At 43.2% G+C, this 23645-nt stretch overlaps 1 protein-coding gene across 3 annotated transcripts in view; it reads left to right on the forward strand.

Annotated features, from left to right (window-relative positions):
- The window catches only part of LOC137517806 (E3 ubiquitin-protein ligase RNF31-like), a 68152-nt gene that overhangs the window by 21848 nt on the left and 22659 nt on the right, over positions 1-23645 (forward strand). For 2 of the 3 annotated variants that reach the window (XM_068234858.1, XM_068234859.1), the window contains exons 2-7: positions 6346-6424; positions 7577-7622; positions 11636-11742; positions 15681-15851; positions 21516-21698; positions 22909-23007. In XM_068234858.1, the coding sequence (XP_068090959.1) occupies positions 6389-6424; positions 7577-7622; positions 11636-11742; positions 15681-15851; positions 21516-21698; positions 22909-23007 (642 nt within the window). In that variant the 5' untranslated portion in view covers positions 6346-6388. Of the gene's footprint in view, positions 1-6345; positions 6425-7576; positions 7623-10815; positions 10890-11635; positions 11743-15680; positions 15852-21515; positions 21699-22908; positions 23008-23645 lie in introns of those variants that run through there. The other variant, XM_068234860.1, reaches the window with a different exon arrangement.

A 23645-nucleotide genomic window follows, 5' to 3' on the forward strand; every position in this document is an offset into this window, starting at 1 on the left:
AGTTTTTTTAGGCTATTCTATTGTTTGAGTAGTAATTTATCAAGAAAGACAGATAGAGAGAATACTGAAGTTGCTCAAAAGCAACCAACCAGACTTCAGATGTAAAATGAAACAAGGAGATTGACTGATTGCTCTGGGCAAGTGGGCAACTACTCCACTTTTGCCAAGACAGTGTGTGAAGGCTGGGCAAAATATAGCTTGAAGTGACATATATTTTGGATGTGCTCTATCTAGTGTGATTGCATTTTAGGTTCACTTTAAAAAGTAAACAAGTAGTTCTCAGTTAATGAACAAGAGTGGGACCGTAAGTTCATTCTTAACCTGAATTGGTTCTTAAGTCGAAGAACTGCCATCTCTGTCCCCTGTACCTCCTCTATGGTCACTGTGCCTTCTGTGTTACCTTCTGTGTCACCCCTGTCCCCTCACTGCACTGCAGCAAAGTTTAAAAAAACACTTTTTCTTCAAATTTTTTTAAACTAATATTCTCGAAAACTACTAAGCCTTTTTTAAAAAATATATATATATATTTTCCTTGTTCCAACAAAATCAAATTTCACATTTTCAGGCTGTTCGTATGAGGAGGGGTCCTTTGTCAGTTGGGTGTTTGTAATTTGGGGAAATTGTACTGTATGTAAACACTTGCCTGAGGCAGGAAACCAGTAAACAGTAAATTCAGCTGCTAGTTTTCTGAAAAGTCCATCAAAGAGGAGTGAAATTTCCACAGCAATGACTCAAAGCTCTTCTTTTCTGCATTCTTCTGTGTTATAAAAAAAATGAAAAACAAAAAAATAAACGAAAAAAACAAAAACAAAACGGGCTTATGCTTTCTGTATAAAATATCCATTAATACCACACAGGGTATAGTCAGATGCAAATAATTTTGAGTTGATACATTTGCATACAAAATTTGAATGATCCTGCATCAACTCGGAGCTATTTGCATCTCATTGACTATCCCTACTGTACACCGCAAGGTACAAGCAGACAGAGGAGCCAAAAGGATAACCATTGCTAAAATTGTTAAAAGTAGAGGAGGCAGTGGTGAACTTGCCTCCTCCAAGCAGACACAAGATGTTTTTTTACATACTCCAAAGTGCTGTGCAATGCGTTTCACAGGTATATCCCACTTCATCAGGCTATAAACAGAGCATATAACTAGGTATGGTTCAAAGCAGAGGCGCTTTGCTTTGAACCAGACCTCCATAGTTATATGCTCCGTTTATAGCCTGATAAGGCGGTATATACCTGCGAAACGCCTTGCACAGCACGTAAATAAACATTTTTTGAATAATAACTATAATATCTTGTGTCTGCTTGGAGGAGGCAAGTCCACCACTGCCTCCTCTACTTTTAACAATTTTAGCAATTTTTATCCTTTTGGCTCCTCTGTCTGCTTGTACCTTACGGTGTGCAGTAGGGATAGTCAATCTATTTTAACAATTTTAGCGATTTTTATCCTTTTGGCTCCTATGTCTGCTTGTATGTTACCTGAGTCCACCCTTGGTGGATGGTGATAGCCCCTTTTCTTCTTCCGATCTACAGAGAGTGACTTCTTAATCCTGAGTGGGGACAGGTTAATCTCCCCACCTGCCTTTACAGTGGTTGCCTGGACGGTAACCCTGGTTTGTGAGTATTAATATACTGTATACTTGCTCTGTCACATCCATTTACCAGAATATACTACACTATATTAGGCTCTCGGTGTCCCATTTTTGTGTTTCCTACTGCACACCACTGGCCAGTATAAGTGGCCTCTCATAGAACAGTGCTTTTGATCAGGAGTAGTAAGTGAGGTGCAAGTAATTGGTGCAAATTTTATTATAGTTTTAATGAGTTTGAAATTGACTCAGTTTAATGCAGCCCCTGCAGCATTTGCTTTTTACATTTTCAAGCTGCATATATTTGCATACATTTATCATAAAATTGAATAGATCCATCCAAACCATTAATGTTATTAATGGGAGTCTATTCATTTTGCCAAGAAACTGCCATACTTTTGCGTTATGCTAATTCACCACAACACCAGGCATGTAGGGTTCCTTCTTTTGAAATGGTCCTTACTGTCAAGGGGCGTAACAATAGACCCTGCAAGGGATGCATCCACAAGGGGGCCCAGAAGCCTCAGTGGGCCCCATGGGGGGAGAAGTTTCTTTTCTCTGTTCTGAGAGACTGACAACTAAGGGCACGTAGAGAAAAAACGTTCAGCTCTCTACACAATTGTTCTAATGACTGCATCTGCTCAGCCACTGATAAGGAATCATGCAAGGTTTTGCAGACAAAGATTTGTAGACAGTTCCTATACAATGCCCAGCACCCAACCTCTCTACCCCTCCCTACGTGCTGTGTAATGCAGGGATGGTTGAGGAGTAGAGTTGGGCCGAACGGTTCGCCTGCGAACGGTTCCATGCGAACTTCCGTGGTTCGCGTTCGCGTCCCGCAGGCGAATGTTTGCGGAAGTTCGGTTCGCCCCATAATGCACCATGGAGGGTCAACTTTGACCCTCTACATCACAGTCAGCAGGCCCAGTGTAGCCAATTAGGCTACACTAGCCCCTGGAGCCCCACCCCCCTTTTATAAGGCAGGCAGCGGCGGCCATTATGGTCACTCGTGTGCCTGCATTAGTGAGAGTAGGGCGAGCTGCTGCAGACTGTCTCTCATAGGGAAAGATTAGTTAGGCTTAGCTTGTTCCTGGCTGCATACCTGTTCTGTGAACCCACCACTGCATACCTGTTCAGTGAACCTGCCACTGCATACCTGTTCAGTGAACCTGCCACTGCATACCTGTTCTGTGAACCCACCACTGCATACCTGTACTGTGAACCCACCACTGCATACCTGTACTGTGAACCCACCACTGCATACCTGTTCAGTGAACCTGCCACTGCATACCTGTTCAGTGAACCTGCCACTGCATACCTGTTCTGTGAACCCACCACTGCATACCTGTACTGTGAACCCACCACTGCATACCTGTACTGTGAACCCACCACTGCATACCTGTTCAGTGAACCTGCCACTGCATACCTGTTCAGTGAACCTGCCACTGCATACCTGTTCTGTGAACCCACCACTGCATACCTGTACTGTGAACCCACCACTGCATACCTGTTCTGTTCAGTGAACCCGCCACTGCATACCTGTTCTGTTCAGTGAACCCGCCACTGCATACCTGTTCTGTTCAGTGAACCCGCCACTGTATACCTGTTCTGTTCAGTGAACCCGCCACTGCATACCTGTTCTGTTCAGTGAACCCGCCACTGCATACCTGTTCTGTTCAGTGAACCCGCCACTGTATACCTGTTCTGTTCAGTGAACAGTTTGGTGTGTCAGTGTGAAGCAGTACCTTAATTACACTACCTGATTGATGTATACACATGCAAGATGTTTTAAAGCACTTTAGGCCTGTCATTTAGCATTCAATGTGATTTCTGCCCTTAAAACGCTGCTTTGCGTCAAATCCAGATTTTTCCCGGGGACTTTTGGCGTGTATCCCACTCCGCCATGCCCCCTTGACCCCTTGAAACATCTTTTCCATCACTTTTGTGGCCAGCATAATTTTTTTTTTCAAAGTTCGCATCCCCATTGAAGTCTATTGCGGTTCGCGAACTTTAACGCGAACCGAACCTTCCGCGGAAGTTCGCGAACCTAAAATCGGAGATTCGGCCCAACTCTATTGAGGAGTCTACAGAGCCAGTTCTGCTCCATCAGAGATGGACAGAGTGAGTGTAATAAGTTGAGGCTGGGAGCACACTCGTCTGTTGGTTTTCTGTATGCATTTTCTGCATACCACGTGTGTCTTTATGTGTGAAAATATGCATGTTTTATCACAGATGATAATGTAATTGATAGAGAAAATGTGTGCAGTGCTTCACTGCTGTACGTTTTTTATCTGCATAGGAAACACATTCAAGTGTGCACTAGGCAATTGAATAACATTGGTTTTCAGTTTACCTGTGCAGAAAGCGGGTAGTCGGGGTAGTGGGCCCCATCCAAAGTTTCGCAGGGGGGCCAGTGATTTCTACTTACGCCCCTGCTTACTGTGTAATCCATGACAGTAAATGTTGTAAAGCCCTAGTTATAGGTTTCATGCGCATTTTGGAGTAATAATACATTGTGCAAAAATACATGAGTACATGAATTTTGGAATGTAAAGGGTTAATATCAGTACGGTTATAGAGCCAGCAAAGAAGATAAGAATAAGCCCCTCTTAGGGCACAAATATTTCCTCAGATCTGGAAAGACACTTGTTTCTGCTTGTGTGTAGCCTCCTTGATTAATCGTTATCAGAAGTATAACATGTACTATACCTGGTCCGGAGTCTAGACACTGGCCACTTCTTGCATGGCAGACAATGCTATGGGCTAGTACTCTCAGATTCAGACTGTGCCAGCACGCATGCAATCTTAACAGTGGAGATGATGCAATACAAGTTCCAGCAATACCCAGTCTAAAAACTAAATACCGTATTCTGCTTCTGGTCATTTAATCAAAATGTCAAAACACAATTAGGAGTACTCATCGATAACAAGTTAAATAATCGTACTCAATGCCAAGCTGCTGCAGCTAAAGATAACAAAATTTTGGCATGCATTAAAAGGGAAATAAAAACTCGAGATGCTAGCATAATTTTGCCCGTTTAACTCTCTAGTAAGGCCACGTCTGGAATATGGAATTCAGTTCTGGGCACCACATTACAGGAAAGATATTGCAGTTTTAGAGCAGGTGCAGATACGAGCAACAAAATTGATACGTGGGATGGAAGGTCTCACTTACCTAGAAAGGTTAGATAAACTGGGTTTATTTAGTCTAGAGAAAAGACGCCTTAGAGGGGATCTAATTAACATGTATAAATACATCAGAGGGCAATATAATAGCTTGGCGGATGAGCTTTTTTCCCTAGGCCTTCACAAAGGACTAGAGGACATGATCTGCGCATGGAGGAAAAACGTTTTAGCCATTTATTTAAGGGTTCTTTACGGTAAGAGTGATTAAGATGTGGAATGCATTGCCACAGGAAGTAGTTATGGCAAATTCTATACCTGCATTTAAAGGGGGCTTAGGTTCTTTCCTTGTGTTGAAAGACATCCATGGCTACAATTACTAGGTACTGCCCAAAGATGTTGATCCAGGGAATTTATCTGATTGCCATCTGGAGTCGGGAAGGAATTTTTTCCCTTTTGAGGCTAATTGGACCACGCCTTGTAAGGGTTTTTTTTTTTGCCTTCCTCTGGATCAACAGGGATATGTGACAGAGCAGGCTGGTGTTGTACTTTGTTCTCTGGTTGAGCTCGATGGATATATGTCTTTTTTCAACCCAAATAACGATGTAACTATGTAATTTATGACACATAAAAAGCTAACATATGACTGCTCTGATAACAAAGATATCAGATGCATAGCTCCCAACTGTCCCACTTTTGGAGGGACAGTCCCTCTTTGGGAATCAAATCTCTCTTTTCCTCTTTCTTCCTTATTTGATACTCTTTCAAAACTGATGTACAAATGTGTGTTATTATATGCATTTATTTTTACTGAAATTTGTTTAACTGACTCTAAACTTTATTCCCACCAATTAAATTGATATAGTTCTTATTTTCAAATATTAAAATGAAGACATATTAATGATGACAGGAAGGACCAGTGTGGTTTGAATGATAGAAGTACATCTTTTGATTCTTTGTGATATGAATGGTGAGGGGTGTGGTGGGGGCGTGGTTACAGGTGTGACAGGGGTGTGTCTTAAAGTGTCCATATTTCTTATCTCAAAATGTTGCGAGGTATGTACAGTATATAGTATGTTTAGATCTGTGCCTAGAGATGGACATTAAAGTGAAATGACTTTAGTTTGCTTACTTTTCAGGTAAAAATGTTAAATAAAAGCTGGCAACAAAGGATTATTGACGTTTTAAAAAATGTGTTACAATGGCTCCTATTTTCTGCACCTAATTAATTACTTTTGCTGCCAGGTGGGCGTGTCTGAGGTGTCTATACTCTAATGCTAGGTACACACAGTCAAACTGATAATTTCTGCCATGTCCAATCTGCTCCCGATCGATAACGGGATTGATTTTATGCAGTAGTGATCTGAAAATCGATCCCTTAATCAATCGGGAGCAAATTGGACATTGTGGAAATTATCAGTTCCACGTTGAACTGATAGGAAATTGAATGGTGTGTATCTAACATAACCAGAATACCGTTGTCATGAAGTGTAGTAAACTGCCATGCCAGATCATTTTAATTATTTTAATCACATTTATTAATTTAAATTTATTTTAGAACAGAAATGTTTGACATTGAAATGGAAATAAATATATATTACGAGGTGTCATTCATTTATTGCAGCCTCATCTAACACAGTGGTTCCTCTTCACATACCACAGAAGCCATGAAGATAGACACGCGTGGAAATAGCTGTTTACAGGTGAGTCCACCTCTAGAATTCTCATGGATTTCAGGAGCTCTAGTGGTGATGGCACTTTACTGCAGCTTACACAATTACACACCTACAACTAATGATGATCATAATCAGCTAATTGCAAATAACGCATGTACGCCCAAACATAATTACGATTTGTAAATTCAATCAATTTTGTGCAATCATTTGTAATTTTGTGTAATGTTTGCCTAATTTTGTGCCAAGCAGTGCATAGGAAAGCTCTTATACATGCTATTGCCAGTTACCACCAAAATTGCTACATATAAATATGATACATGATAAAAAGAATAGTGGGAACAAATCAAAACATTGAAATTATCAACTAAAAATGCAAATGAAAAATGGTTTTCAAACCCAGAAAAATGACAGCTTAAAAAAACATTTTTCCTTTGTATTGTTAGAATTGATTTTCTCAAAAACTACAAGGCCTTTTTGAAAAATTCTTATTTTGACTTCTACCCACTCTTCTTAACATATGTAGCAATTTTGGTGGCAATCGCATGTATGGGAGCTTTGCTATTAACTGCTAAAGTCGGCACAAAATTACCAGAAAATGATGTGATATTACGAAAGATTACAATTACAAACAAAATTAGTTACAATTTTTTCAGAAATTTTGCATTACGAGTTCACATCGTAATTGCGAATTAGGATGCGTCTATGTGAAATTTGTGCTCATCACTACCTGCAACTATGAGGGGTGCTAAGGATGTGGAGGACATACAGAATAAACCCCCAAGATGGATGAAAAGGAAAACTCACAGAGTTGTGAAAAAAATGGGAGAGAGGGGTTGTCTCAATTTATGGTGGAAACTTCTCACCACCTGAAGTGAGAGGAACATGGTGGTGGTGGTGGTGGTGGTGGTGGGGGGGTGGGGGGTTATTAAGTTTATTCTTTACTAATGCGATGTTCTTGGCTGTTATGGTGATCATCTGCCTGAAAACAAACCTGAACTGAAATTGTTAAACTCATGACATAAATAATTTTTTCTATAGCTTTAATCTCAAACAGGGCTTTCCTTGAAATCTATAGCCTTATTGTGGCTTTGAAGGTCAGCTATGGCAGCCTCCATATTTCTGTTATGACAGTGTTTTTAAGCCGTGGGGCTAATAACTCCTGTGTTTATTTCATTTTAGATGTTCATTCGCCGATGTTGGCTTTGGTTTTGCTGTAAACAAACAGGTAAAGCTCTTGTGCTATCCATGTGTCACATGCTGGGTCTGGTTTAATTACTGTAGCATAGTAGTTGTGATATATAACAGGAAATATAATACAGACATACACAGGAAGAGGACTGTAGGACCATAAGGAACAGAACAATCAAATCTTGCCAATGTGGAATTTGGGAATGGGAGAGCACCTCCATAGCATTCTATCTTACTTTGACAGTGGGAGGGCACCATCCTTCATAGCATTCTTCCTTGGGGAGGGAAAATCACCTCCATAGCATTCTTCCTTGGGGAGGGAAAATCACCTCCATAGCATTCTTCCTTGGGGAATGGTAGAGAACATTCATAGCATTCTACCTTGGGGAACGGGAGAGCAACTTCATAGCAATTTTCCTTGAAGAGTAGGAGAACACCTTCATAGCATTCCATCTTGGAGAGTAGGAGAGTCCCTCCATAGCAATTTTCCTTGGAGAGTAGGAGAACACCTTAATAGCATTCCATCTTGGGGAGTAGAAGAGCACCTTCATAGCATTCCAACTTGGAGAGTAGGAGAGCACCTTCATAGCATTCCATCTTGGAGAGTAGGAGAGTCCCTCCATAGCAATTTTCCTTGGAGAGTAGGAGAACACCTTAATAGCATTCCATCTTGGGGAGTAGAAGAGCACCTTCATAGCATTCCATCTTGGAGAGTAGGAGAGCACCTTCATAGCATTCCATCTTGGAGAGTAGAAGAGCACCTTCATAGCATCCTATCTTGGAAAGTAGGAGAGCACCTTCATAGCATTCCATCTTGGAGAGTAGGAGAGCACCTTCATAGCATTCCATCTTGGAGAGTAGGAGAGCACCTTCATAGCATCCTATCTTGGAGAGTAGGAGAGCACCTTCATAGCATTCCATCTTGGAGAGTAGGAGAGCACCTTCATAGCATTCCATCTTGGAGAGTAGGAGAGCACCTTCATAGCATCCTATCTTGGAGAGTAGGAGAGCACCTTCATAGCATTCCATCTTGGAGAGTAGGAGAGCACCTTCATAGCATTCCATCTTGGAGAGTAGGAGAGCACCTTCATAGCATTCTATCTTGGAGAGTAGAAGAGCACCTTCATAGCATCCTATCTTGGAAAGTAGGAGAGCACCTTCATAGCATGCCATCTTGGAGAGTAGGAGAGCACCTTCATAGCATTCCATCTTGGAGAGTAGGAGAGCACCTTCATAGCATCCTATCTTGGAGAGTAGGAGAGCACCTTCATAGCATTCCATCTTGGAGAGTAGGAGAGCACCTTCATAGCATTCCATCTTGGAGAGTAGAAGAGCACCTTCATAGCATCCTATCTTGGAGAATAGGAGAGCACCTTCATAGCATTCCATCTTGGAGAGTAGGAGAGCACCTTCATAGCATTCCATCTTGGAGAGTAGGAGAGCACCTTCATATCATTCTATCTTGGAGAGTAGGAGAACACCTTCATAGCATTCCATCTTGGGGAGTGGGAGAGCACCTTCATAACATTCTATCTTGGAGAGTAGGAGAGCACCTTCATAGCGTCCTATCTTGGAGAGTAGGAGAGCACCTTCATAGCATTCCATCTTGGAGAGTAGGAGAGCACCTTCATAGAATCCTATCTTGGAGAGTAGGAGAGCACCTTCATAGCATTCCATCTTGGAGAGTAGGAGAGCACCTTCATAGCATTCCATCTTGGAGAGTAGGAGAGCATCTTCATAGCATTCTATCTTGGAGAGTAGGAGAACACCTCCATAGCATTCCATCTTGGAGAGTAGGAGAGCACCTTCATAGCATTCCATCTTGGAGAGTAGGAGAGCACCTTCATAGCGTCCTATCTTGGAGAGTAGGAGAGCACCTTCATAGCATTCCATCTTGGAGAGTAGGAGAGCACCTTCATAGCATTCCATCTTGGAGAGTAGGAGAACACCTTCATAGAATTCCATCTTGGAGAGTACCTTCATAGCATTTCATCTTGGAGAGTAGGAGAACACCTTCATAGAATTCCATCTTGGAGAGTAGGAGAGCACCTTCATAGCATTCCATCTTGGAGAGTAGGAGAACACCTTCATAGAATTCCATCTTGGAGAGTACCTTCATAGCATTTCATCTTGGAGAGTAGGAGAACACCTTCATAGAATTCCATCTTGGAGAGTACCTTCATAGCATTCCATCTTGGAGAGTAGGAGAAAACCTCCATAGTATACTTACTTGGGCAGTGTGAAAACCCCTCCATAGCCTTCTTACTTGTGGAGTGGGAACACACCTTTGTAGCATTCTGCCTTAGGGGGTTGGAGAGCACCTCCATAGCATTGTTTTTTTTTGAGGAGTAAAAGAACACCATCGTATAATTCTTCCTCTGGGAGGGGAAAACACTTCCATGGCATTCTTACTTGGGGAGTCATCCATAAGGCAAATCTAGGCAGCTACCTAGGTCCTGGAGAGTGTCTAGGGGCCCGGTGGATGCTCGCCCCCACCAAATCTAACTAAAAAATAACAGGTGATCAGCTGCAGCGTGCAGAAAGTGCTATCTTGCCTAGGACCCCATTTCATCGTAATCCTTTTCTGCCTAAAACCAAACCAAGTAACCCCAGGGGTACAACATGTTGGTAACCTAGGACCTAAACTAAGGAGAACCCCCTTTCAGGTTCCCAGCTGGCACCATGAGGCACTGGTTGTTTCATTGCATTCTTATTGAATCACCAAAGTAAGAACCTTTTTTTTTTTAATTGGTAACCTCTAATTTACAGAGTTCAGTAAATTTCTTTGGGATTCCAAACTTCTGTACTTAATAGCAGGCAATTTTTCAACGATCCAATCTAGGATTTCCACATTACTTAGGGCCTGAGCCCACTGATGCAGTTGTATCCGCTTGTGTCCACTTCTCAGCATCTCTATCATTGATGTGTAACTGAAAAGCGGACACAACTGCATCAGTGGGCTCAAGCCCTCATAATTTTCTCACTGGAAATCTTCAGGGATCACTAAAGTCATTAGTGGCATAGGGTTCACCAAAGCCAAGGGGGTCTGGTGGTCTCAGCCGACACTGCAGACTTTATGGAGACCTGTGGTGCTCCCCCTGAATTGCATAGTAGTGAGCATAGTGCTGGCGGGAAGTCACATACCTCTCCAGGTTCCACTGATGTTCTACCTTCCTTGTAGAGTCCTTGTATCCATGACTACAGCACACTCTCTTGTCACGATGGTTATATGACAAGAGAAGGGGCAGTAATCATACAGACTCAGACGCATGGGGAAAGTAGATCATCAGCGGAGCCCAGAGAGGTATACCTCTTCCCTCCAGTGTTCCACTTGCTACTCTGCATATGGGGGCTAATCTGGGTACCTATACTTTATGGGGGCTACCTATACTGGGGGTGTAATCAGGCTGCCTATGGTTTGGGGGGGGGGGGGGTTCTAATCTGGATATCTATACTTGGGTGGCTACCTGCAATTGGGAAGGGGGGAGAGAAAGCTAATCTGGTAGTTTAGCTACCAGAGACAAAGCTAATCTGGTATGCTTCAAGGGGGCTACCTATATAGGTGGCTAATCTGGCTACCTATACTTTGGGGGGCTAATCTGTCTACATATAGTTGGGGAGGCGATCTATACTTGTGGGACTGATCTGGCTATCCATACTTGGGGGGCTAATATGGCCATTTATACTTGAGAGGCTAATCTGGCTACCTATACTTGGGTGGCTACCTACACTTGGGGGGGCTAATCTGGCCACTGTGGGGCTAATGTGGTTACCTATACTTGGGATCATCTGGCTACCCTACCCATACTAGGTACTAGCTACTTGTACTGTGGCTTTCTATATATTTATACTGTGGCAAAAAAAAAAAATTGGGGGGGCGGGATTGGGGATTGGGCAGGCGGAGTGCATCAGGCCCAGTTGGTTACTAGTGGAATTGTTGTAGAGGTGGGTTTACACTTATCATACATCGCAGTCATAGACTTAGACATCTGTATACAAGAAAGTATATAAAATGCTACTTTTGTGTCTGTCTTGCGATGTTCATAACAGATCACAAGAATGAAGAGGGCATGAAGTGTGCATCAGACAGTTTCCATATAAATACTGCCAGCAGGAATTTCCCGAAGGAAAGCAACGCAAAAATACACAACCTTTATGTAAGAAACCTTTTCTGCTCTGATAACCTAATCTCCTGCACGTATCACCACTAGACTGATAGTTATTGGATTTTATATTAGAAGCAGTATACCTGGGATAGCAAGGCAATGAAAACTAGTTATGTGCTTTCCTCCCTACAGGAAAGTCTAGAAAAGTCTAGAAAAATAATATTTATATTTTGCTTTTGTCCTGGCGGACTCAAAGTGCCAGAGCTGCAGCCACTAGGGGTGCCCCAAGTAGGCGGTAGCAGTGTTAGGGAGTCTTGCCCAAGGTCTCCTACTGAATAGGTGCAGGCTTACTGAACAAAAAGCGTCAAGATTCAAACCCAGGTCTCCTGTGTCAGAGGCAGAGCCCTTAACCAGTACACTGTCACAGCAGCAACAGCCACAGTAGTATATTGGCCTACAGCAGGGGTGTCCAAACTTTTTAGACCAGGGGCTTTATGACTGTTCTGGAGAGTTGCTAGGCAACCAAACTAGCAAAATTAAACACTTGCTTCTGCGAGCATGAGCATGATTTTGCACACGAATAACATAAAAGTCAACGGATAATGCATGAACGCAGAAGCCCTAGCAACCAATCACAGAGGGTAACCCTGGCCAGCCCCACCTGACCTCATTAAGCCAATCAGAGGGCTCCTAGCCTAAGCCCTGGCACCCAATCACAGAAAGGAACACTGGCCAGCCCCCCTGTATAATAAGGAGGGCCGCCATAATGAGACATATCGTCTTAGCTTGCTGAATGCTCACTGAGAGACATGCTCCAGTGCTGGTGGCCTAGCAAGGGCTGTACACCGTTATAAACCTAAAGCTGTTCAGTGATTAACCCCTTCACTACTATCACTACACTATTGTTAAATCGTTAATTAGCTTGATTGATGTCATTGTATGACAGTCAGAGTGTGTGCTCTAGTGCTGCTGGCCTAGCAAGGGCTGTACACAGTGATAAACCGAAAGCTGTTCAGTGATAATCCCCTTCACTATCACTACACTATTGTTAAATCATTAATTAGCTTGATGTCACTAATTTGTGTGACAGTCAGAGTGTGTGCTGCAGGCTATGTGTCTGTGTGTGTGCTGTGCACAGACCAGGCCAGCTGCTGCCTGCTGGCCAGCTATTAGCCTTAGGTATAGGTTAGGTTAGGGATTAGGGGATAGGATTATTGTGTTATTGTGTAGTTAGTACTGTAGTACTGCAGTCAGTGCTAGTAGTTGTTAGAGTAGTAGAACTACTGTGTTAGCTTTCTACAGAACTGCTGTGCTGTGAGCAGTGCCAGTGTGACAGTTAGTGTGCACCAGTGTCTTCTCCACTGCTGTCTGACTGTCAGTCGGCACTTGGCATGCGTCATGTGGCACTTGGCACGTGTCACTTGCCACATGGCACTTGCCACCTGTCACTTGACACGTGGCACTTGCAACATGTCACGTGGCACTTGGCAAGTGCCATGTGACACGTTGCAAGTGCCACGTGCCAAGTGGCACGTGACACGTGCTGAGTGCCAATTTTGGGGGGGGGGGGCACTGGCGAACGGAGGGGGCTATTCCGGGTGTCTGGAACACCCCTTCTGCACTGAGCTGTGTATTCAGCCAGGGAAGCCCGCATAATATAAACAGCCTCATTCTCCCTCCCTTCTTACTTCTGGTGCCTCCCTCCAGCTAATAGAATGAGAGAGGCAGCCGAGCTTACCCCACAAGAAGATGCAGCCTGCAGTGAGAGAATGTTGATTCTGGAGTCCCGGACTCTCCACAGCACAGAAGTGTCAGACTTGATGCAATTAGAGGGCAGGCAAGCTGGTAAATATGCACAGCATGATGCAGAGCTTGCCTGGACTCAGGGTCCGTGGGCAAACATCTGTCTGGTCTCTCCCCTTTGTTATAATGACTGCATGTGTGGATAAGGTGTTAGACAAGTTGAAAAGTTTTTGACAGTCCCTAGACTCCAGGAGGGCTTCTTTCTGACTTGTGTGGGAGACTGGCAGGGACAGGAGTCCAATTACAGGTAAGTAGCCTGTCTGATGTGGGACTGCAATACAGATAAGTTCTCTGCTCCATCTCAGGCTATTCTCAATTTCTCCACTCCTCTCTCTGGGCTAGTGCAATGCCAAAATGACAATAGCAATCGCTAGCAATTTGTGAGTGTGATTTTGTGAAGCGATTTTCAGAGCGATTTTTGAATGACAAAGTCACAACGCTGCTGTGAGAACACTGTCATAGGGTAACAATAGCCAAGCACTTTTCAAATCACTGTTGATTTGAAAAACGCTCAGAAGCACTTTTGGTGTGCACCAGCCTCCTTCATTCACCTTTGTTTCCCTCTTCCCCTAGAGCTGGCTGTGTCTTCTTGTCATACAGGAAAGCTAAATAAAAGTGCAATTCTGGTGAGGCAAAATATTATTATTTAGTATTTATATAGCGCCGCCATCTTCCACAGATGCATATATCCCTGCATCATATGGGTATCGCTTGCGCTATGTGACACTATGTGGCATATTTCACTGAATTGTCCAAACTAAGTCTATCTCCCGTTCCTCTCTCGGGGAGTTGTTCCAGCGCTGTACCCCGTTCAAATTTGCTGCTACCAGAAGCCTTCAGAAACACTAGTGTCCTTGAGTACTTCCAAAGATAGGCAGCTCCGTAATACGCCAGCGCACTTTTGTGCATGGGCAGTATGGAGCCACCTGTATTCGGAAGCACTCGGGACATACGTGCTTCTGGACCTTTCAGGAACCCCCCCTTAAAAATCCTGCATTTGCCCCTGGGAGGGGGGGGATTTTAAGTCCCCACATCATCAATTAGTGTTCGCCTTTACAAAATAATGATGCTACATGCCTCATATACCCTAAAAAACGTTTTTAAAGCAATTCAAAGGCCACTTCCGTTTTTTCTATCCGGATATCCGAATTTGCCCGGATATCCTAGATATTAGGGTCGGATATTCCGATTCGGATTGGAAATGTTTAAAATGAGATATCCGACCCGGATTGGATATCTGGGTATCCAGATCCGGGTCAATCCGGATTTTGAAAAGGGGTATCCGAGCACCCCTGGTGTGCACTGTGTTTCTAGAGCAGCTGATTCACCACAGATGAGCTGCTCCGTTCCGCACAGCTTTCCTCAATGCGTGGGGTTCTGTTAAAACATGGGTCTTGCAGAGGAATGAAGGGGCAGTGTGCAAGTAGCGTGATGCAGCTGAGAGGGGACAGCAATTCTCTCGGGCAGTCATCAGACGCCTCTGCATTATCATACACCCTGCAGGTCACCGCACACACCTGCCCCCCGGCCCATGTCTCATCCACCATGCATTTTTATGGCCTGTATGGCACAGACGAGACACCGCCGGGCTGCACCGAAACACTGAACCGAACCAGCAACAAGTGCCGAAACCTGCCAGAGAGACAAGAACTGGCAGTCGAGCGCTGCCAGAAAAAGCCAAGATCTGTGACTTTAGGACGGGCCCCAACACAGCACAGTGAGGAAAGCTGTGCGGAACGGAGCAGCTGATCTGTAGTGAATCAGCTGATCAAGAAACACAGTGCACACGTTTCCAGCCTGTCAGCCGAGGTGTTCTGCTAGAGGGGATAATACGTAAGTACCTTTTATTTTATATCAAAGCTCTATCATTTCTTTTTTAATTGTTATTGTGATGACTTACATGGCTAGGCTTATACACTATACTTTACCCCATTTAGAGTAAAAAGGGTTAATTTGCTCTTTTTTGGTAATTATTTCTGCTGTATTTGAGGAATTTATGGGAAACATGATTTAATCAATACCCCAGTTGAATTTGTCATGGCACCTTTTGAACACAAGTGTTTCTTATATTGTATTCTTTTTTAAAATATGGACTAGTACACCTATCAGTATAAATGGAATACTTAAAAACCTTATTAAATATGCTGTTTCATTTCTGATTTCCCGGTCTGAAATTTTTTTTAAAGTTACTGGATGAAAAACAAAGAATATATGAGCAATTATGTAGCGTGAACAGCGGCTGCTGGAGCCAGGAAGACATACAAGAGGTGGTTTCCTCCTGTCCCGACTACAACTCCGCCCTCCAGTTCCTGTCACATGACTGTCCTATATGCTGTGATCAATACCCATACTCAAAGGTAAGCAGATTCCTGTCAGCCAGTGTAATGCTTGAGGTCTTTGGTGACTCTAAAGAGAGTCAATCTGGAGTATGATTTTCTGATCATATACTTTGGCAATTGTCTGAGATTATTGTTTTATGTCATTTATGTTTAGAATATTGTTATTTTAGACTTAAAAGTGAAGTGGAGCTCCATGAATATTCATTGGATTCCTTATTCAATAGGAATAAAGGTGCCCTTTAAAGAACATCCGAGGTGAACATAAACTGATGAGACAAACAATTGTATCTCTCCTCCTTCTCCTAAAAATGACTTTTAAGACATCCCACGGTTTTATTTTAAATTTAAATATACTTTTTAAGTTATTACTGTTTCATTGTCTCTGCTCAATGACACATTCATTGAAGTATGCCAGAGCTCAAATCTATGAACCATTTACACTTTTTAACTCTTTCCTGCTCGTAGAAGCCATTTACTGCCAGGAAAATGTTTTATGGCTGTAATTACTTATCAGTTAGGGTTAGGCTATAGCCAACCCAAAGAGAAACTGTCACTTGCATACCTGAACTCTTTCAGGCACAGAAATTATAATAATAAAAAAACGCAGCATAGTTATTTGTGTACCTGGCACAGTACATACACATGTCTATCTCATTATGTTACATGTCACCTCGGATGTCCTTTAACAATACAATTTATATGCACATTCAAATAAAATAAAATTTATTTTTGTAATCATTCACTGTAATTGGAATACAACTGATTTCAAGGACTACTGTAGGGGGTCGGGAGAAAATGAGTTGAACTTACCTGGGGCTTCTAATGGTCCCCCGCAGATGAACTGTGTCCGTGCAGCCACTCACCAATGCTACTGTCCCCGCCTCCGGTTCACTTCTGGAATTTCCGACTTTAAAGCCGGAAAACCACTGTGCATGCGCGGCCGTGTCCTCCCTCCCGCTAACGTCACCAGGAGTGTATTGCGCAGGCCTAGTACAGTCTGTGCCTGCGCAGTATGCTCCTGGTGACATCAGCGGGAGCGAGGACAAGGCTGCACAGACACAGTGGTTTTCCAACTTTAAAGTCAGAAATTCCAGAAGTGAACCGGAGGCGGGGCCAGAGCATCAGTGAGGGGCTGTGCGGGCGAAGGATGTCTGCGGGGGACCATTAGAAGCCCCAGGTAAGTTCAACTCAACACTAAACAGTTTAGATTTTTTTTTATTCTTTATTTAATAGTTAATTGTCTGGTAAAGGTGGCCACACACTTATCTATTTTCTACATCAATTCCTAGCAGATTAAATCACTCTGATCAAATCTGTTTGAAATTGTTGTCCCAACCTACCTGCCAGCCTGATCGATAATCGCTTATTCCTAATCACTTTTGGCTGCAAAATTGATTGAATCAGTTGATCACATAGGAGAGAAGTTATCAATCAATGGGTGGCGGGTAAGTTGCGGTGGCAGATCGACCGCGCATAGTGTTGCACTGCATTGCACAGTGAAAAGCTCCAGTTTGAAAGATTTTCAATAGATTTCATGCTGAAATCTATTAAAAATCTATGCCTACTGTGTGGAAGAATCTGATCCCTTACTAATCAGATTTAATCTGAGAAGGACTAATCTTTGGGCCACATCTGGTGCCGATCTGTATGGGCAACTTATTTAAGGTGCCCATAGACCTGATGATTATAGGCAGATTCGACAAATTTATCTCTAATTGAATCTGATTAGAGATATATTTGTCTCTTGTGGAAGCTACTTATATGCAGCATTCCCATCCAAATTCAACATGAAATCTTCAGGGAATCGGCTGAGCCTGCTGCGTCCGCGCCGCCGCTGCCCTCCATTGTATAAATGTGCATTTATACATTACCTGTCTTGTAGCAACCTCCGCGCGGTGACTGTCCATCTTGCCAGGTAACAGCCACATACACGCGTACATGCTGATGTCAAACGCTAAGCGCCGCTAGCGTCTATTTGTGTATGCGGAACCTGGCGAGATGGATGGAAACCGCGTCGAGTTTCATCACTCTTTCCAAAATCGGCTGCAATACCGCCACTCAGAGCCGGGACCAGGTCCTCCAGCACCCAAGGCTGAGACACCAAAGTGCGCCCCTCCATCCCTGCCACCTCAGCCATCACACACTGATTGCTATTTGACTAAGAGGGCCACAGGGCCCACAACCTCCCCAACACCTTAATATCTAGTTATCTGGCTTGCAGTCACTGCCATGTATCCCCTTTTCTCAGTGGCGTAGCTAAGGAGCTGTGGGCCCCGATGCAGGTTTTACAATGGGGCCCCCCAAGCACTCTATACATGACAATTGATACGGCGCACCAAAACCTGCCAATGGCAACTACAGTGTCAGAGATGCAAGAAGGGGATGGGGAACAATCTGTTAATGATTACCACTATTCAAAGTATCTATAGAAGTGAGTATTATGAGCACAGGACCAATAGAGAGCTAATACTGTGGTTGAGGGAGGGCCCTTCGGGGCCCCTCTGGCCCAAGGGCCCCGATGCGGTCGCTACCTCTGCACCCCCTATTGCTACGCCCCTGCCTTTTCTTATTTCTTTCTGCTTCAAACACAATTAGGAATGACAGCTGAATGAATTCTGCGCCCCCTCCTACACTCGGCCCGGCCCTGCCGCCACTCACCCGACCAACCAAATTCGGCCCAAAATCTTGCAGCATGCGCATTCGACCATGCGTCCAATTTCCGTCCCGAAATTTCGCCGCTTTGTCGGTCGGGCATGCACTTGGCTGCACCAATTTTCATTCAACAATTCGATTATAATATTCTAATTGGATGGTCGTTCGGCCGCCAAGTCGCCTGATGTATGGCCACCTTAAAGGTGCCTATCAACGATACAATCTTTGTTATACAATCTTATCAAATCAATATAATAGAAGGGTAAACTGAGTGACTATACTTTGCATGGATACTTTTAGGCAGCCCCTCTTATCACATAGAAGTGATAAGATTGTACAATCAAGATTGTATCATTAATAGGCATCTTAAAGGATACATCTGGTTTAAAAAAAAATCAGATTTACTTATCGGGGGGCTTTCTCCAGCCCCTGGAAGCCTATGTGTTCCTCACCACAGCTCAGGTCTCAGCCGCTGGCTCCCCGGGGTCCCTCTGTAACAGCCACCGACCTAGCCAGGGAACACCGGGAGGCTGCCTGAGAGCCGAGGCAGCATGAGTGTGCAATCACACCTGGAGCGTTCTGCGCTTGCGCAGTGCATCGGGTCAACGGCTGATACAGGGGGACTGTGGGAGACTGCCTGAGAGCGGAGCTGCGGTGAGGGACACATAGGCTTCCAGGGGCTAGAGGAAGCCCCAGGTAAGTAAATATTATTTTTTTACTTTTGCCTCCTTAGGCCTCAATTCACTAAGCTTTACCAAACACTTTACCGAACGTTTGATAACTTACCTCATGAGTAAAATCTAATTTTGAATTCACTAATGTGTTATACATTAATCGAACAAATAAATAACACATCAGTGAATTCAAAATAAGAATTTACCCATGAGGTAAATTATCAAACATTCGGTAAGTGTTTGATAAAGCTTAGTGAATTGAGGCTTAGAGTGGTAATCCTGAGTCAGCTCAGTGCGGTAATCGATCCCATGCCCGAGTGAGTTATATGCAGAGGCTGCTGCAGACCTCTCTGTGGTAGGTTTTATTTTCTTGTTTTTAGGGTCTAAAAACCTGTGAAAAAAAAATGCATGGCTTTTAGACCCTACATCTGGAAATAATCATAACTCCAGGGAGCTTAACCATTTCAGCTGCCCAGACGTGAAGCTCAAGTCCGGGCGGCTGCTCGCATGCGCTCCCGTGCTTCGGCGCGCTCCCGTGCGCGATTGCTGGCTCGCCCCCGGGTCCCCGTGGTATCCCCCGGTAGCCCTGGGATCAGCGAACGGGAACATGGTTCCCAATCACCGATCCCTGTCCCCCGCAGAAAAACCGAAGCGCTCACGCGTGAGGCTTCAGTTCTTCTGCATCCCCCTTGTACTTCCGACTAGCGAGAAGTACAAGGAGGGAAAACAAAAATGAAGGTGGCCATCTTGTGGCCAAATAGTAAAACTACATCTACATATTTTTTACATTACATTCTACACATTTAAAGAGAATCTGTAACAAAATTTTCATCCTTATTTCTTCTATCCTATAAGTTCCTATGCCTGTTCTAATGTGCTCTGTCTTACTGCAGCCTTTCCTACTTGCACAGTGGCTGTATTATCTCTGTTATATGATCTAATCTTCTCTCCTCTGTCGGCTCTGTCAGGCTGAGGCAGTCAGGATGGAATGTGCAGGGCTGATTGTGATTGGATAGAAGCTATACACACCCTCTCCAGACCCCCTGCAGGTTCTGTATGACTCACACACTCTGCTTATGTGAGCCTATCACAAGCTGGTTAGTTTGTTTGGAAACACTGCCTAAAACTGGCAATTACAAGCCAGGTTTGCAGCAGAGAGTGGCAGGAACAGCACAAAGGGGCCCAGGAGAACATAATGAATAGAATGGTATGCCTTTTGTTGTAAGAATTTTAGAGTACAGATTCTCTTTAACAACATTAAAAATTAACTGTTTATGTCCCACACCAAAATATTACAAATTAAAATTAAAAAATGGTAAAAAAAAAAAAAGGTAAAAAAAAAAATTACAATTAAAAAAAAAAAAAGGACATAAATATTTACCTAAGGGTCTGAACTTTTTAAATATGCATTTGAAGGGGTGATACTACAAAAAAAAATTTGAGTTATAAGCTTGTAAATAGTGATGGACACAAAACAGAAACAATGCACCTTTATTTCCAAATAAAATATTGGCGCCATACATTGTGATAGGGACAAAATGTAAATGGTATAATAACCAAGACATACGGGCAAATAAAATACATAGGTTTTAATTATGGTAGCCTGGATTATTTTAAAGCTATAATGGCCGAAAACTGAGAAATTAATTTTTCCATTTTTTTCTTATTAATCCTGTTAACATGCATTTATAAATAAATAATTCTTAGCAAAATGTACCACCCAAAGAAAGCCTAATTAGTGGCGGAAAAAACAATATATAGATCAATAAATTGTGATAAGTAGTGATAAAGTTATTAGCAAATGATTGGGGGGTGAAAATTGCTCTGATGCATAAGGTGAAAAATCCCCACGGGCTGAAATGGTTAAAGAGGAACTCCAGTGAAAATAATGTAATAAAAAAGTGCTTCATTTTTACAAAAATTATGTATAAATGATTTAGTCAGTGTTTGCCCATTGTAAAATCTTTCCTCTCCCTGATTTACATTCTGACATTTACCCCATGGAGACATTTTTTACTGCTGACAGGTGATGTCAGTGGAAGGAGATGCTGATTGCTTTTTCCGCAGTTGGAAATAGCTGTAAACAGCTGTTATTTCCCACAATGCAACAAGGCTCCCACAGTGTGATGTCAGAACCATGGTCCTGACATCACACTGTGGGAGGGGTTTCACCACAATATCAGCCATACTGAGCCCCCTGATGATCCGTTTGTGAAAAGGAAAAGATTTCTCATGGGAAAGGGGATATCAGCTACTGATTGGGATGAAGTTCAATTCTTGATTACGGTTTCTCTTTAAGTTACTTTCCTTTAGTTTTCAGCTGTAGCTAAAGTAACACAATGTTGTTTTTATTCAGTTTGTGAAGATGACCCACTGCAACTGCTCCTTCTGTGAACAGTGCTTTGTTCACCATTTCTCCTCTGTCATCAAAGAAAGAAGCATTATGGATGTGGTGTGCCCCATCTGCCGCAAGCCAGACCTCGAGAAAGAGGGCAACACAGAGGAGTCCAGGGAGTTCTTCAACCTACTGGATACTCAGGTTCATAAACAAAAAAAAATATTAAGACTGTAGCCACCAAAAGACAATCTTTGGCAAAGATTGAGAACCTTCCCTGGCCCTTAGAGAACGGGCAGCGCTCCTAAAACTAAGCAGCATCTGAAATGACACAGGTGTGCAGAGCCCCCTAGAGGCAACACACACCTTGTATTCAAAACAGATGCTAAACTATGCACTAGATCACTAAACATAAAAATGGAATCCAAACATGAAATAGCAAATGGGTGCAGCTAGCCATAAAGTAAACTTTTTTTTTTATACAGCAGGGAGAGGTGGCAGCACTTTCCTAAGCACACCTATGCTATTAGTCATTCAGATGCCTGCCTGCCTTCTCTAGCCATTAACAGACACTTTGAGTTAAAGGACACCTGAAGTGAGAGGGATAAGGAGGCTGCCATATTTGTTACCTTTTAAACAATACCAGTTGTCTGGCTGCTCCAGGGCCGGTCCGAGAATTTTTGCCACCTGAGGCAGACTTGTGAGGATGCTGCCCTCCCCATCCGTAATATAATTTCCCCCAGTTTAGGTAGCCTGGAGGGGGTAGCAGCCAGGAAAGGGGGGGGGGGCACAGCGGTGGGGAGGGGGGGGGTCAGACCTCCCCCTCCCTCACCTGGGGCTCCGCCGTCCATGCTCCCCCTCCAGCTATTTGCACAATATTTTATTAGCCAGGCAGCGGGGGAAGCAATGACTCACTTATACCGCTGATCCAGCGCTGCGTTCCACCGCTTGCGTCACCTCCTGCAATGCCGCCCACTGTTCAGTACATATGTTTGTTCCCGGTGTTGGTTAGTTGGGTGCAGGGAGAAGCTAAGAGTCGTCTCTCCCTGCGCTAGGCAATATAGGGGAATATAACCAATATATTCCTCTACTGATAACCTAACTTGCTCCTTCGAACACATAATTTGAGGTCTGGTTATTGCTGATAACTGTATTACACTGATTACAGGAGAAACTCCCCCAGCGCTGCTATAGCCGTAATTAACATTACAGTCTATGGCAACACCTGTAATGAAAGCATAGACTGCTGAATGGAGAGTCCACCACTTTTGTTTTAAACATTGATTCAGCTTTACATTTGTCTAAAAAATTATACAGCACAGTATGTGCACCTTAAAGACAGTATTTAACAATGTATTTCAGAACATTGGAAAATGTATAATATAAACATTCAGCTATGTGTTTCTTTCTACAGATCCATCATTATCTTGATGAAGCAACCCACGAGTTATTTCAAAGAAAACTGAGGGACCGAGCGCTGATGGAGATGCCTAATTTCTGCTGGTGCAGTCATGTAAGCTTCAGACCTTGGGAAAAGTGCTGAAAGTGGAGGCTGAAACAATGCTTCTACCCCACCATGAGCAGGATATCAATGTAACTACCAGCAGGCCTAGAGAAGCCATCACTGACACAGGGTCACTGGAGTCAGTTAAAGAGACACTGAAGCGGAAAAAAACTCTTGATATAATGAATTGTATGTGTAGTACAGGTAATAAATAGAACATTAGTAGCAAAGAAGAGTCTCATATTTTTGTTTTCAGTAATATCGTTTTTTTTAATAATATTGCATCATTCGCTAAAATTAGCAATTAAAAACTACACTTTGTATTTTAAACTATGAAACAGAGCAGAGATAATGACCCTTTGAACTCTCTTGCAGTAAAACCTTATCTGAAATTGTTTTTTCCCTGTTTTTTTTATGTATAAGTGCTTCAGAAAACAGTACTATCTTTGGCCCAAGTTGGGTCAGAGAGCTCAGAGAAGAACTTTTGCATAGCTAACAACTGAAGTTTCTTAACTTTTCCTGTACTGGAAACAATACGGTCTCGATTCATAAAGCATTACCGCATGCGGTAATGCGGTAATGCTGAAAACAGCAGACTTTCCTGACCACTTAGAAATGTGTCAATTCATAAAGGCTGTTACCGCATG

This window comes from Hyperolius riggenbachi, chromosome 5, assembly GCF_040937935.1.
Source record: "Hyperolius riggenbachi isolate aHypRig1 chromosome 5, aHypRig1.pri, whole genome shotgun sequence".
Classification (NCBI taxonomy): Eukaryota; Metazoa; Chordata; class Amphibia; order Anura; family Hyperoliidae; genus Hyperolius; species Hyperolius riggenbachi.